This window comes from Nannospalax galili, unplaced genomic scaffold (assembly GCF_000622305.1).
Source record: "Nannospalax galili isolate Female #2095 unplaced genomic scaffold, S.galili_v1.0 scaffold242, whole genome shotgun sequence".
NCBI lineage: Eukaryota > Metazoa > Chordata > Mammalia > Rodentia > Spalacidae > Nannospalax > Nannospalax galili.
Genome location: NW_008348081.1, coordinates 2,253,368 through 2,268,975, shown reverse-complemented (window position 1 = coordinate 2,268,975; position 15,608 = coordinate 2,253,368). Strand labels below are relative to the sequence as shown.

The 15,608-nt window shown below is 37.7% G+C and overlaps 1 protein-coding gene across 1 annotated transcript in view; it reads left to right on the top strand.

Moving 5' to 3' along the window:
- The window catches only part of Tusc3 (tumor suppressor candidate 3), a gene marked incomplete in the record, with an annotated part of 221,011 nt that overhangs the window by 190,004 nt on the left and 15,399 nt on the right, over window positions 1–15,608 (top strand). The window contains 2 exon segments of the mRNA XM_017800973.2: window positions 1–51; window positions 14,539–14,613. Coding sequence (XP_017656462.2) covers window positions 1–51; window positions 14,539–14,613 — 126 coding nt within the window.

Genomic DNA, 15,608 nt, shown 5'->3' with positions numbered 1-15,608 from the left:
GGAGCAGCCAGGCTCAATTTGTGGCCGAGTCACATATCATTCTGGTACTGAGTATCCTTTACAATAATTGAAGAATGCAGAAGGAGCAAAGGAAAGCTATGTGCTAACAATTTTTTTTTTTTCTGGCAGTAAATACCAAGACTTTTAAAAGGCATTAAATCCTTTTTTAACTAACTGTTGAATTTCAAAATATTAGTGTTGCTCTACCTTGACTATCTCTGGCTGGATATTTCTCTCTGTGTGTGTTTCTGTCTCTCTCTGCCTATGATATGAATAGTAGAATTAAAATGGTATGACTTTCTTCTCAGTGGAATAATGAAATAGCAGACTTAAGACATAGCGTGCTCACAAAACCCCATTAATTGAATCTCTACCTCATTTGTCATCTTTCCACTTGAAATTTTATTAGGCACATATGTGAAACAAGTACATTTTATCTATCAAACTGATAAAAATGTAGAGGATTAGAAAAATTCTGTCCTATGGTATTGTTAGAATTCTAAAACCTACACCAGGGACATACTAAAATGATTTAATTTTTTCCCAACGTAAGATTGGTCGCACTTTTCCAATTGTTAAGTTATAGCTTAACTTATAAAAGAAAAACACACTATTTAAAGGCCTAACTTTTGAAATGAGCTTGAGAAGAAAGTGGTTAAGTCGGTTTCCCTGAAGGATGTGATTCGATATAACAGGCTCAATGGGATAGATCCACATTGAAGGACATTCAGGGGCACAAATTTGACACTATGAATATGTATGTATGTATATATGTATGTATGTATAAAACAGAACATGAAATTGGGAAGGGTAGTACAGATAGGGGAGGGGAAGTAATAAGATAAAAATATATTGTATGAAATTCGCAATATTTCAGTTTAAAAAAGGAAAAAAGAAAAGGAGAAAAATCTAAGAATGAACTTCAACATGAAGATTTAGAATAAGATACAGAAATAGGCTGTCTATATAAATCATGTGCTATGATAGACACTAACAAGCCCGCATCAAATTAAAATAACGTGTACCTTTGAGTTTTTCCGACATTATGAACAGGTTTATTAGTCAGTTTGAGTTAGGTTATGTCTTTTATAGCTTTTAATTTAAAAATATTGCCTGACTCCCCTCCCAGAAAGTGTCTAGCATATTATTTAGGGATACCAAAACATTGTGTTTATGAAATTTATTACACCAGGCTGAAGAGATGGCTCAGTGGTTAAGAGCACTTGCTGCCCTTCATTCCTAGCACCCACTTGTGGCTCACAGCCATCTGTAGTCTGTGTTCCTGGGAAGCAACCCCCTTTTCTGGCCTCAGTAGGCACCCATCACAGACACATGATCATACATACATGCAGGCAAAATTGTCATACACGTGAAATGCAAGTAAATCTTTTAAAAGAAGATTTATTAAACCACATGACTTCTGCATCATTGTCAACATGGTCCTCTAGTAGGATGACACATTTGGATGCATCCATGTAACTGAAGCCCATGGCTTCCTTGCATTTATTTACATCAGAATGTAGATTGTGGTTTTAAAAGTAAGAAACGGCTTGTCAGGACTCAGGTTTGCTTTGCTTAGTGGGGGACCTGCTGGCTTCGGGACAGAGGGTCTGATTGGTGACAGAGTCAAACTCTGGGACCTGTGTCTTCCCAACAGGACGATTTATTTTAGAATTCATATGGTTTTATACATCCCAAGGAACTAGCAGTCACATGGGATATGACAGTCACATACAGAGATTTAGGGTACAAAGAAACAGGACATTTAATCTGTTAGTTGGCACCAGAAAGATTTTTAAACTTTTACTTAAGGTTATCAATGCCCACCCAGTAATTTATTGGCCACAATGTTTTCTTTCTTAGAGCTAAAAGCATGGTGAACTTTTAGCTTTTAGCTCAGGAGTAAAACTTTAACCTGGTCTAATCTCTTAGCCAGGGATAGCTGAGTTATTTGTTTAGGACAAGGAGATGAGCTAAGGGTTGTTGACCAAGATGCTTTCCTACAGAGGGGAAACCTGCACTTATGACCAGGCTGCTTTGTCCTGCAAGTCTGGCAGTGTTCTGCAAGACAGGGATTATCAGAGCTCACTGTTTTCAGTGCCCCTCCCTTTAGCAGAGAATGCAGCCTGGACCTATAAGTTTTAGTCTCATTTTACCCTAGTGCCTGGCATCCTGGTTTCCTACAACAGCTATGTTTTTTTGTTTGTTTGTTTGTTTGGTTGGTTGGTTGGTTGGTGTTTTTTTTTTTTTCTGTTCTGTGTTTTGGGGGGTAGAAGGGAAATCTAATGTGTGTAAACTAAGATTGGAAATATTTATATTTGAATATTCGTTCTTAAATTTTGCCTTATGGTTCAGTATTAGCCTCAGTGTCTCTGCTGCAACATTAATATAATAATGATTAGTACTTTTTGTAAATCAGAGTGACTATAGATGAGGAAATGAAATATTTGTGACTAGGTTAATAGGACCATCTCTTTCTTATTAAAAAATCAGAGCAAAACCATATTTGCTGTTAGTTTACTTTTTGACATTTAAATGCCTTTATTTAACAAAGTGCATAAAGACTGAAGCAATTGCTAAGAAACTGTATTTGTTACAGATGAGTTTTTAGCTTCTATTTATTCATAAATTACTCTTCCTTTTTCTTTCTTTTCTTTTCTTTCCTAATTTGTTTCTATTCAAGTGTAGCATTTTTAGAGCATGCTTTTGTAAGAGAGACAAGTCTATTAAAACCATCAGTATTATATGGAGATCTTCCTTCTGTTGAATGGCAGGAATTCTTCAAGGTTTCATTTTATGGATGGCTGAAATCAGCAGAGATAGAAAGATATAGACTTCAGCACTAACACATGGAACAGTTAAGGATTCCCACTCCACTGATTTGTACAGTAGTTGTTTCCTCAGCGTCCTGTGTATTCCTAGTTCAAGGAGAACAAACTATTTTAAATGTGACCTCATGCTTGTTATGAGTAAAGTTTAAGGCAGCCATTTTTAACTTCTCATTTTGATTTCACTCTGTAGTCTACTGATATTTTCTGCTTGCCACATTTTTTAAAAGTTTGGATCTTTCTTTATTAAAGTTTTTTTGTATAAATCAATATAGCATTTTTGTTTAGTCACACAGAATGTTTGTGGCTTTTGGCTTTTCCTACTATTTAGTAAGTCACATCATTAGACAAAATTGTCTTATGCAAAGTTTTATAAAGAGAAAGCAGATGGAGTCATCTGGTGTCATAGTCTAAAGATTCATATGTATCGTTAGAGTCTTTTACTATATGAAAAGGGTTAAGCAATATTAGGACTTTTTGAAATGGTGTGTGTGTCTGTGATACTTGGCAATAACTTACATAATGCTTTATATTTCTCCTAGGAAAAATTCATTTTCTTTTCATCCTTTGGAGACAGGGTCTCTGTAGTGCTAACTGGCCTGGAACTCCCTATGGAGAACAGGATGGTTTTGATCTCACAGAAGTCTTCCTGCCTCTGCCTCCAGAGTGCTGGGATTAAAGGCATGTACCACCATACCCAGTCTTATTTCATTTTTTAATCAGTTATATTTTCAACATCTGATATAACTGTATAAAGTATTCAGTGTTCACAGGAAGTTAGCATGTCAGAAAATATCTGTAATCCAGTTTTAAAATATAACAACTGCATGCCAAGAATTAGCAAGAGGAGAGCATACAGAAGTTGAGCCCATTTTCCAGCTTGGTTATGAGGTATATGAAGGATTTCTGTAGCCACATGAGGGAGAAAGAGTAAAACAGGTATGAAATATTGTATTAAAGATGTGTTGCCTTATTGATTATGAAGTATTTTAAATGTCTGTGATTGCGGAATGCAGTGGCATGTATACAGGCTTGTCTTGCTAAGAACAGAGTATCAAAGAGAAAGAGAACAGACAGAGTAGAAGGTCCTAGCAGTTGTCCTGGGTGTGGGAGAGAAACCTAAACCAAGGTAATAGAGAAATGACTCCCAATGCTAATTAACAGGAAGAATGCTCAAGGCAAGTAACAGCTTTCTCAAGTGAGAGCTGAGAATAGAAATCAGTGATGATTCGAATCAGGATATTGACATCAAGAAATTTAGAAAAAAAGCTCGTTTGAACAATTCATATCTGTAGCCTGTCCTACTCAAAAGGCAGAGGCAGAAGAGCAGCTTCAGTTCAAGAGATTCAAGCTCAGCCTTGCAGTGTAGCAAGACTCAGTCCCAAAAGCAAATAAACAAGCTGAGGAGGTGTGGTGGTGCACACCTTTAATCCCAGCACTCAGGAAGCAGAGGCAGGTGGATCTCTGTTAGATCAAGGTCAGCCTGGGCTACATAGCAAGTTCCAGGACTGCTGGGACTGCAGGGAACCATCCTCCAAAATAACCTGAAAAACAACCCCCTCCTCCAAATGGAACTAAATATTTAGCTTAACCAAATCCATGTGATTAATAGGCCTCATTTTTGACCAATGATATAAAGGGTTTTAATCCTGTTTTAAGTGTCTAAGATTGTAAGGAAGAACTTAAAATTCTCAACCCAAAATTGGAGATGTGCACAGTTGGTAGAATACCCACTTCACATACACAAAGCCCTGGGTGTCATTTACCTATAACCCCAGCACTTCGGAGGTAGAGGCAGAAGGGTCTGGAGACCATGTTCTGATACATGACACTTTCTGCAAAACAGAAGGAATAAAGAAAAAAAGGGAAGAAAGGAAGAAGCAAATTATTTCTAGTAAGTCCAAATGTTTGTGATTAATAGGGTAGTATAATCTCAAACATTTATACATTTAGTACATTTATTAGATATTTATGAAAGATTATTAGTTACTGTGAATATTTTTACTTTCCTTTGGCTATTCTATCATATCTTTCTATAAAACACCATACTTCCTTGTATTATAAAGAATATATCTGTGGGGGTATGAAATTATAAATTCACATATATGCATATATATGTTAAAATAAGATGGCTCAGCAGTTAGAAACACTGACTGTTCTTACAGAGGATGGCTAACAACCATCCCAGTTCCAGGGATCCAAAGCCCAGGCATTGCACAGTACCAGTGCACTTACATACATGCAGGCAAAAGATATAAGGTTAAAAGAAATTACCAAATCTGCAAGATTCCCGAGGCGTTTAAATGAAAAGACAAATTTACAGCACTAATTTTGCAAGTATTTATTCAGTTATGTTCTAGCTTTCAAATGTCCAAAATTTAGATCAGAACTAGACTGAGTATTCAAGAATATACTTTGGAATTGTAATGTCTTTAGTTAAAACGTGTATATTTTTGAAGTCATATATAAAACCTATAATATTTAAAGTAGAAAATTTAAATTTAACGATAATATGATTAAGATATGCTATACTTTTGATATACAATTTAAAAATTCAAAACATACGTCACTGGGTTATTGGTTAGTAGTAGAGCACTTGTATAGCATGTGTGAGGTCTTGAAACTGATACCCAAAACAACACACAGACACACACAAAATCTGATTGTTAATGAGACAAATTGAAATCTAATTTTCTTAATATATACACATTTGGCACAGTAGAATAGTCATTTAGGTCTGGACTTTTGCTTAGTGATAGAACACTTGCCTAACATACCAGTTATTTTTCTGGTAGGTAGTGAAAGGTAGTTATTTGGAATTTAAAGATTTATTTGACATTCAAATTGAAAAAAATGTGTGAGTATCTTCTAGTGGTAGACGGGAAAGCTGCTACTGAGCTCTCCAAGGTGGAGGTCTGGGTTGGCGTTTCTATTGTCTGTTGGGCTCTGACCTGCCACTCCTTCACCTTCCATCACGATGAGTAAAAGGGTTGATATCAAACCTATTTAGATGAGCAATAATTCAAAAATGGTTCAAGTATGTATTCTTAGAAATACCACATTGCTTTCTTCTGAGAAACATTTAGCTTTCATTTATTATAGAAGACTGTGACTTTAGTTTGCATTTGTATCCTATTTGAAATAGAGCAAAGCAGCTGTTTCTCTTATTTTAAGGTGTTGCGTCCAAAGAGACACTATAGAAGAAACTTAATGGAGGCAAGTTGAAGATAATTGGAGATTTCTAATTAGGTCTTCTAAAACCTGCTAATAGATTTTCAGTATCTATTCTCATTTGTTTTTAAACTGGCAAACGCTGTATCCTTTTCTAGGAACAACAGTATATTTACAATCATGTGCAATTAAAAATGTGTGGGTTCATACCTATAATCCCATGATCTATCAGAGCTTTGAAGACAGCCTGCGCTAGAGTGACACCCTGTGTCTGGTGGGGGCTGCGAAGAAAAGGGAAAATGAGGTGGGAAAATGAGAGAATTAATTCCTAGTTCTGCAGGGTGTTCAATGACTCTGGAAATTTTATAGAATTTACACAAATAACAGCTTATTTTTGTCCGTGATTGTGTCACTATTTTGACTTTTTAAGCAGTAGGAAAATGATCAAGGTCAGTAGAAAGACTGGAGTGTGCCCAGTGGTTGAAATGTGTGTTATCAAGATGTATGCAAACATGTGTAAAGTGTTTCACAAACTAGGCCAGATGTGTGTACTGGGGGTGGAAGGTTGAACATGTCTCTTTACTGTCTTTTAATGTAGAGACACTACAATAAGGTATAGTTAAATGGCTGTATCTGTCTGTCTAATGGTAGAAAAGAAACTGTAATTCCATGAGTAGATGTAGAACCCTTCAGATTTGGAGAGACTTTCATCACTGAGCAACAAGAAGTACTGTACTCCCACTACCTGACAGGTCACCTGCTGCTTTCTTTTGAAAAGTTAAAAAATTTTTATGTTAGAAATGTACTTTTTCCACACATGACAAATATTATATAGACTGATTTAGAACCAAAAGTATTTTGTTCATACAATAGAAATTAAAGCTAAATGAATCTCAGTTCTCAAAGGCTTTTTTTTTTTTAATGAAAGACAGTGACTTAGTGAGTTCAACACCCACTTTACTTTAATTCATATATTTTCATTATAGCCAGAAAACTTAAAGTAGGCTGACTGCTCTTTTCTATCAAAGAGCCTAGACAACTACCTTTGGCAGTAAACCTGAGGAAGCAGTTATGCCCCTTTCCTGACCTGACTTCTAACAATGTATTTTATCTTGGAATTATATGCCATTTGTGCTTAGTAGTTTCTGAAGTTTAATATTCCTACTTTTTGATTTTGTGCAGAAGGATTTACTAAGGCATGCATTTTATTTTCAGGTAAAAGGAACATGAGATTCTTGTTATATATACTTGTATAACCTTAAGTGTGCTGCAGCTAGGCATGGGCAATACTGAACACACATACAGAGAAGCTGCGAAGGCTTTTTTGCAGCAATATTTATAATTGCAAATGTAGTGAGACAGCCTGAGTGCCATCAGTAAGACAAAGCAGTAAAATCTTTTTATACTCTTACAAAAATCTTAACTTTTTCTGTCATGACATTGTTTAAAGTTGCCTGAAAGTCCAAGGCTGTTCGGAGAAGTGCAGTGGAAAGCAGCACCTCTGAGGTGTCATGAGACGTAGAGTTAAAGCATCGAGTTCTTATCCAGTATACTATATTCTCTGTCATACTAGGGATTGGACACAGGCTTGTGCATGGTGGGCAGGTGCTGTTGCACTGAGCTGTGCCCTTCTGTACTTTGAAGCTTAGCCTTAGTTGCCCAGGCTGGTCTCAGACTTCAACTTCACCTGCTTCTGCTTCCTGAGTGCTAGGATTAGTGGCACCTGAACCACTCACGGATACATTGATAAATGATATCACATGTGTGCATGTGTTTGTTTCTAAATACACATATACGTTTATATGGGCAAGTGCTGTTGCCTGTATATGATTTGACCCTGAGTCCATTTTATCATATGGTTTTATGCTCATTAAAATTGCCAAGCTTTTAACTTTGAAAATTTGGCTTTGCCACCACATTCACCAGGAAATAACTATGTAACAGTTGAAATCACGCAATGAATATATGCTGTGGTGTTAATATCTACAGAAATGTTCTTAAATGTCAACTACATTTTTAATATTCACATATTTTGTTATTCATAAAACACTCCAGAAATCTGTATGAGTATCACATATCCTTATATGTATATGTTAAATTGTGACTATAACTGAGTGTTGTAGAAAAGGACTGAAAGGGAAAGCAGGAGCCACATTAGTCCTATTGGTTATGCTAAAGGGTTTTAAAAAACAGCTTAGCAGTAGAAATCCCTTCCTGTGAATACTTTAAATGACAAGTTTTTAATTCGTTTCTCATTTTTTATTATTACACTATGATTATGAACCCAAGAAGAATTTGTACATGTAGATCATCCTAAAAATAATGAATCTTTAAAATCCATAGAATTACTCTCCTGTAAACACTACAAAACAGTTGTTCTCTTACAAAAACTGTTGCTACCTGATTGAGAATCAGGGATTGAGTAATACCCAAACTTCAGATGTTATAAAGTTATGTGCCATGGATCTCTTGAATTAGTGGGAGCAGTCAGCATATGGATGTTGGTGGGCGACAAGAGGCAGCCCTGCTGAGATGAGGGTTAGAGGGGGCTTTTCCCTTGTATACGTTCAGCTCATAACAAAGATTTCTTGATTTGTATACTAGGATTGTTTCCCCACAGAAAATGTTTCAATATTATAATAACTGGAATATTTTAAAAGTGAGATCAATGTAAACATGAAACCATAATTTGAAGAGTCAGGTATCTGTTGCGGGTTCTCCTCAGGCCAGCTGTGAAGACCCTGACCTGGATTGGGTCCCCTGCCGATTGTGGGGGGCAAGAGGCACAGAGTCAACACACAGACCCCGGGAGTCGGGTTGAAGCAAGCACTAGGCGAGGTGCTGCAGGCTCGTTTAATGCAGGAGGGAGCTCGCCTTATATTTCCCTTTTCTCCATCCCCAAGTCCCTTTAGTCAGCATATTGTTTTCTGATTGGTCCATGCCACACAGTCTGTCAGCAGTCACTGGGTTGCAAGCAGGGTAAGAGATGTGGGCTCCTTTTGGCAGGCTATTTGCAGACCAAGAAGTGAAGTGAATTCTTGCTGAATCCCAGGGCTCTGAGTCCGCGCCATCTTTGGAGGTCTCCTACTACAGGTATCATTATCCAAATATTAGGTATTGATCCCTGAGCAGACTCAATTATAAATAATATAGTTGACTGATACATATAAATTTGAAATTCTTGTAACTAAATCAATATGAAAATACATATTCTACCTAACTCTCTCTGACCTCATCCACTGAAATATATAGACATAGCCTAGTGATACCCTTTGTTACCTTTATGGTTTTGCTATTTAGAGGCAAAACCATTGTGCAGAAGAGACTTGGTGCTGTTCCCACCTATACAGCAGGAGAAATTAAGACAAGGACATCTTGATTAAGCAAGTTGAAGAATTTCTGGGCTAAATTTGCTTTGATTTTTTTTTTTAATTCTTTAAACCATTAGCCATTTAAATAGATACATACTAAATATATTTCCCAAATTGGTGAGTTCTAAAATCTTAACAATAGAAAATATCAAAAATGTTTTAATAGTATGACAATGTGAGATTTTTATCAAGTTGAAAAAATTCTATCATTTTCCTAATGTCTGTCATCAGTCAGCATATTCTGAATATATCCATCCAGTTATAAGCACATAAAAAAGTACAGAAGTAATGTCCCTGTGTTACTCTCCTTTTTGTTGTGACAGAATACATGAGAAAATCAAGTTTAGGAAAAAGGATTTATTTTTGCTCATTGTTTGAGGGGATACAGTCCATTGTGGCATGGAAATCATATCAGCAAGAGTGTGAGGCAACTTGTCACATTATATCTGCAGTCAGGAAGCAGAGGGAGATGAACGCCGGTGGTCAGCTTGCTTTCTCTTTTTTTCTTTTTATTCAGCCCATGAGATCATGCCACCCACATTCAGCGTGGGTCTTATCTCCTCAAATAAACTCAGAAAACACTCTTAACAAACATACTGTGCTGATGGATAGCTTCAGTTGTCTCATTGCGTCTCATTGACAAACCTGGGTGGAGGGAACCTCAATTGAGGCATTGTCTCTGTGGATTGGCCCGTGGCCAAGTCTCTGGGCCATTTTCTTGATTGTTGAGTGCTGTAGGAGGTCCCAGCTCTTTGTGGGCAGTGCCACTCCTAGGAAGGTAGTCCTGGGTTGTATAAGAAAGCAGCCTGAACATAGGCCAGAGGAGTAAGCCAATAAGCAGTGCTCCTCCATGGTCTGTGCTACAGCTCCTGCCTCCAGGTACCTGCACTGACTTCCCTCAATGATAAATTGTGACCTGGGAGATGTAAAAAAAAATAAGCCCTTTCTTCCCCAAGTTGGATTTGGTTAGTGTTTCATCACAGCAATAGAAAGCAAACTAGGCGGCTAGCTAGAAAGATGGCTCAGCAGTTAAGAGTACTAGCTGCTCTTGCAGAGGACCTAGGTTCAATTTCCAATACCCACATGGCAGCTAACCACCATTCATAACTCAAGTTCTACATGGGTGCACTTACATACATGTAGGTGATATGCTCATACACATAAAATTAATAAAAATAACTTTTACTTTTTTTTTTTAAAGCAAGCAAACTAGAACACATACACAGAGGTGGATCCTTTCTAAACCCAGTCAAGTTGACAATGTTAAACATCACAACTGTGTTCCAGTTCTTCAAATGTCAGTTAACTGACAAGCTCAGGATCCTTCCAAACTTGTTAAATTAATGTAGCATGGTATGTTTGTTTGATTGTGTAAGATCTGTAATTGAACGCTCATGGTACCTGATCTTAGTGGAAATGATTCCACTCACTATCACCCCGGTGACCCACTTGTAAAATGTTTGCTTCCTGTACCCTCAGCTTTGCACTCTGCTGGCTTGGATGTTTTGGTTCCAGAGGAGGGAGTGCTTCTGCCAGGAGAGACAACAAACATTCCATTGAACTGGAAGCTAAGACTTCCCCCTGGACACTTTGGGCTTCTGATGCCCTTAATCAGCAGGCTAAGAAAGGAATAACAGTATTAGGAGGAGTGATTGACCCAGACTACAAGGCGGAAATTGCTACCAGGGGGAAATTGGACTTGTTCTCCACAATGGATGTAATGAAGATTATATCTGGAAGGCAGGAGATTCCTTAGGACGACTTTTGGTGTTACCATGTCCTGTGATTAAGGTCAATGGGAAACTGCAACAACCCAATCCAGACAGGACAACAAATGGCCCAGACCCTTCAGGGATGAAAGTATGGGTACTCCTCCAGAGAAAGAGCCAAGACCTGCAGAGGTGCTTGCTGATGGTGGAGGAAATACAGAATGGGTCGTAGAGGAAGGTAGTTACAAATACCAACTTAGGCCACGTGACCAGTTGCAGAAATGTGGATTGTAACTGACATGAGTATTTTTGTCCTATTTGGTTAAGAATAGGCTTGTGCATGTATACACATATGCTAAGCAGATATTTGTGTTATTCTTTTTTGAATATATAATTAAGTGGTTAAGTGTTGTGAACCTATATGATTATATTGGGTTATGAGACACTAAAGGACTAAGCATTCCTCGAAGACCTTATCACCTACTCTAAGATATATAGTGCATTGGTCACTGTATTATGGGATAGTTGTATCATGTTAGGTGAAATTATGACCTCAACATTGTTTTCCCTTGAAAATTAAGCATGACATAGAGAGATGCTATTGGGTGTGAAGTTGACAAGGGGTAGACTTGTGATGGCTAATCCTGGGTGTCGATTTGATTGGATCTGGGATTAACTGAAATGAAAGAGATCTTCTTGATTAGATCATCTAAAGCTGGAAGACATACCCTAAATGTGGGTATTACCTTCTGATGGCAGCTGGTATAAAAGGCCAAGGCAGAGGAGAATGCCAGGCTTTTTGCTGCTTGCCTTCTCCCTCGCTGGTGAGTGCATCTTGCTGCTGTAGACTGAAGACTAGCTGATCTTTTGGAATTTGTCAGACCTTCAGCACCAGATTGGGACTACTGAGACATCCAGCCTTGTGGACTGAGCCACTACGGATTCTCAGCCTCTCCAGTGTGGTGCAGCCATTGTTGGACTACTCGAACTCTATCCTGTGAGCTAAGCTGATAAATCCCTATACATATATATTCATTCTACTAGTTCTGTTTCTTTGGAGAACCTGACTAATACAATAGTATTTCCTTAAAGAAAATAATCTATGAAATGATATTTTCAAATTTCAAGGAAAAGCTGTGAGCACCACAGGGACATGCTGTGAAAATGAAAAAAAGAAAAGGAAAATGCTGATGAATGCATTCTAATTTCTAGGATTGCCAGTACTGTGTATCCCTGTAATTAAAGATAGCATATATACTCTCCATCTGTTGTGAAAGAAGCTTCTTTGATGAGTGATGACTGGCACACTTGTCTGTGGGAAAGCATTCCTGATTAGCATATATTAAGAGATCATGTTTGTCTAGGGATGTGACAGAGCTAGGATTTTCTCTAAATTCAGTGCCCTCTCCAGCCATGTGTATCTGGTTGTGTTTACAGTGCCACACATGAGTTTCCTTCCATTGAGTGGCCTTTAAGTCCAATTAGGTAGCTATTGATTACACCCAAGATGAAAGTGCTACTATTGAATCAGTTTAGTTTGCTGTGCTTTTAAACTGGGGGTTGCATCATTGATCATTGATTGATTGATTGATTTTTCTCTCTTAACATCTTACATAATATCCTCTAAAACCACAAGAGCTAGACTTTACGGAGGAGGCTTCCACATCAGTTCCAGGTCCATTGGTCTAAATTCCATATTCAAAGTGTGTCGTGTCTTCAGCAATAAGGTCTAATCTTCAAGTTCTGGGAGGTAATCAAGGGCTGTGGCAATAGCCTGTGTAATTTTGGGAGTCTCTTGAACTACTCTATGACCAACTCATAGGGAAGTGCTGTCTGGTACTGTGTTTCTTGTTATATAGCCTTCAGTTGTACATAAACACTCAGGTACAGATAGTAAATGTATTTTTCAGTAGGCTTTTGAACTTAAATATTTCCCTCTGGTTTTTCACACCAGCTAAACATTATTTATCTCACTGTCTCCCTGTATAATCCTCCCAGAGAATAGGTGTCTGAGAGATGCTATCCCTAAGTGACACCTCTACAATGGAACTTCTACACTTAAGACTCACAGAACATAGTGGACAAGAGGCAGAGAGAATACTAACGTATCTCATCAGCAAAGCTTTCTCATACAACAGGGAACGATGAACACAATAGGCCAGTACTGGCCAAAGTGTAGAGAATAAGAGACTGCAGTGTGAATTACTGGACAGTACTCCCATTTTAAACTTTACCTACCCAGGGCTTAAGAGTCCATTGTGGGAAAGGGGGCAGAAGGATAGTAAGAGCCAGGGAGGAGGTTCATTACTGTCAGGAAACAGTCTTATAGGCTCCTAGGACCTAGTTCATATGAACTTACAGCAATAGTAACAGCATGCACAAGACCCATGCAAACTCAATCAGTCAAAACCAGCATAGAACTGGAGAAATGGACACAACTTTGGCTAGGAGCTATTGGTAGCTGATCACTGCTGGGTGAGGAAGCAGTTGATCTTCTTTGAGGGAATGAGGCTGGACAGGCTAAACAGGCTCCAGTGGATGAACTAATAGTGAAGGCCATCCGAATACACAAACTTGACTTGATAGGCCTTAACATATACAACAAAATGCATGAAGTCCTGTGGGCAGGATATAGGGGTGCATCTAGGGAAGAGGGGGCTAAATATGATTAAGATGGATTATGTGAAATTAACAAAATTTTAATACAATTTTAAATAGCACATATTTTATGTAAAATTGAAACTGTTATAGCTGGTTTTGAAAATCTATGAGGAGGAAGCATACAAATTCATGTTATGTTAATTAGTAGAGGTGATAAACATTACCATTGAAATCTACCCGATGACTTTATATCCATACACAGGTGCCAAGGATCTGAGTGCAATCGACTATGACTAGTAAAATCAGATATATACAGATGAAAGGTGCATGCACCAACATCTAAATGTTATTAGCAAAAACAGTCTTTCTCTAAGAAACAGTATATTTTAAAATGAAATGAAGATCTTTATTAAAGGTTAAAAACTCATTCAATTTTATGTCTTACAGGGTTTATACTGAGTTCAATATTATATAACTGTAATAATTCAGCTGTAAACCTAAAAATTTTATAGCCACTTTTGAAAGAGATGTATCTTTGCTCTGGAAATTATTATGTTAAAGCTGTAATGAAATGCTTCTTCTAAAAAATTTTAAAAATTAAAAAAAAGAAAATATATATAAGTCTTATAAAAGTGAGAGTCTAAGACCATTTTTAATTTGACTTTTAAAATCCAGTTTCAATTTGTAAGTGGTAAATATCACAAAGATAAGTGATTTTATTTTACATACAGAAACTGATTGCCTTTTACCTCTGTTTACATCTGTCCTTTTAGCATTCTGAAACATTGTGTTCAAATCCAGAAAAACAATAGATTTGGCTTGCACCTGTGTCTGAGGTTTCCTTGACAACTTCTGTAGATGCTGCTATCACAATGGGAATGGTTCTTCTCAATGAAGCAGCAACTTCCAAAGGAGATGTGGGGAAGAGACGCAGTAAGTTTGTGTTACTATTTTTATTACTTCGTTTTACTCTTAAGGCTCATAAATCAAAGGGGAAGTATAGAAAAGCCCTTTGTATACACAGACTTCTTAAGAAATAGTCTGTATTGAAGAAAGTTAAGATTTTGTTTTACTTTTTTCTCTTTCTTGGATGTGTATGGGAATGTACTTTAAAAAATATTTCTTCCAAAATGGTATTGGGTGATTTTCTTTGATTGCATGTATAGGAAAGGGAGGCAGTTACCGTTCTTCAAAGAGCTGCTCTGGTCCATCTCTGCTAAAGCTGTGCAACCTGCATTGGAACATCACACTACAGTGAAAAGTTTGTACACAGAGTCCTCTGAGAATTGACACATAACATACTTATTATGCTATGAGAACCAAGTATCTAACCAAAGCCAGAATCAGATTTAGAGGAAGGGTGTGTGTGTGTGTGTGTGTGTGTGTGTGTGTGTGTGTGTGTATGTGTGTGTGTGTATGTGTGTGTGCAGCTATGTTATTACTTTCCAATCCCCTCCAGATTTTTTTCACTTTTAAAATAGGAGTGTGGGGAATGTCTTACCCAGACTGCCTTTTCCAGGGACTTTGGGGAATGTCTTACCCGGACTGCCCTCTCCAGGGACTTTGGGGAATGTCTTACCTGGACTGCCCTCTCCAGGGACTTTGAGGAATGTCTTACCCGGACTGCCCTCTCCAGGGACTTTGGGGAATGTCTTACCTGGACTGCCCTCTCCAGGGACTTTGATCTTTTGTTGGTATACCAAGATTGACAGGTCTGTCATTCCAGCATTATAGATGCAAGCAAGTTACTTGTGTTCTAGCCTTTGAAAAGATTATTTTCTCTCAAAGTATGGTAGAAAAACTTTTAATTTCTAAAAGTAACAACAAAGAGACCACCATATTTGGGAAGTACCTTCTGCCCTGAGGAATCTAGAGCAGGGAAGGAAAAAGAGCCTTAGAGTGAAAGTGTCGTGCCACAGACCTTTTCA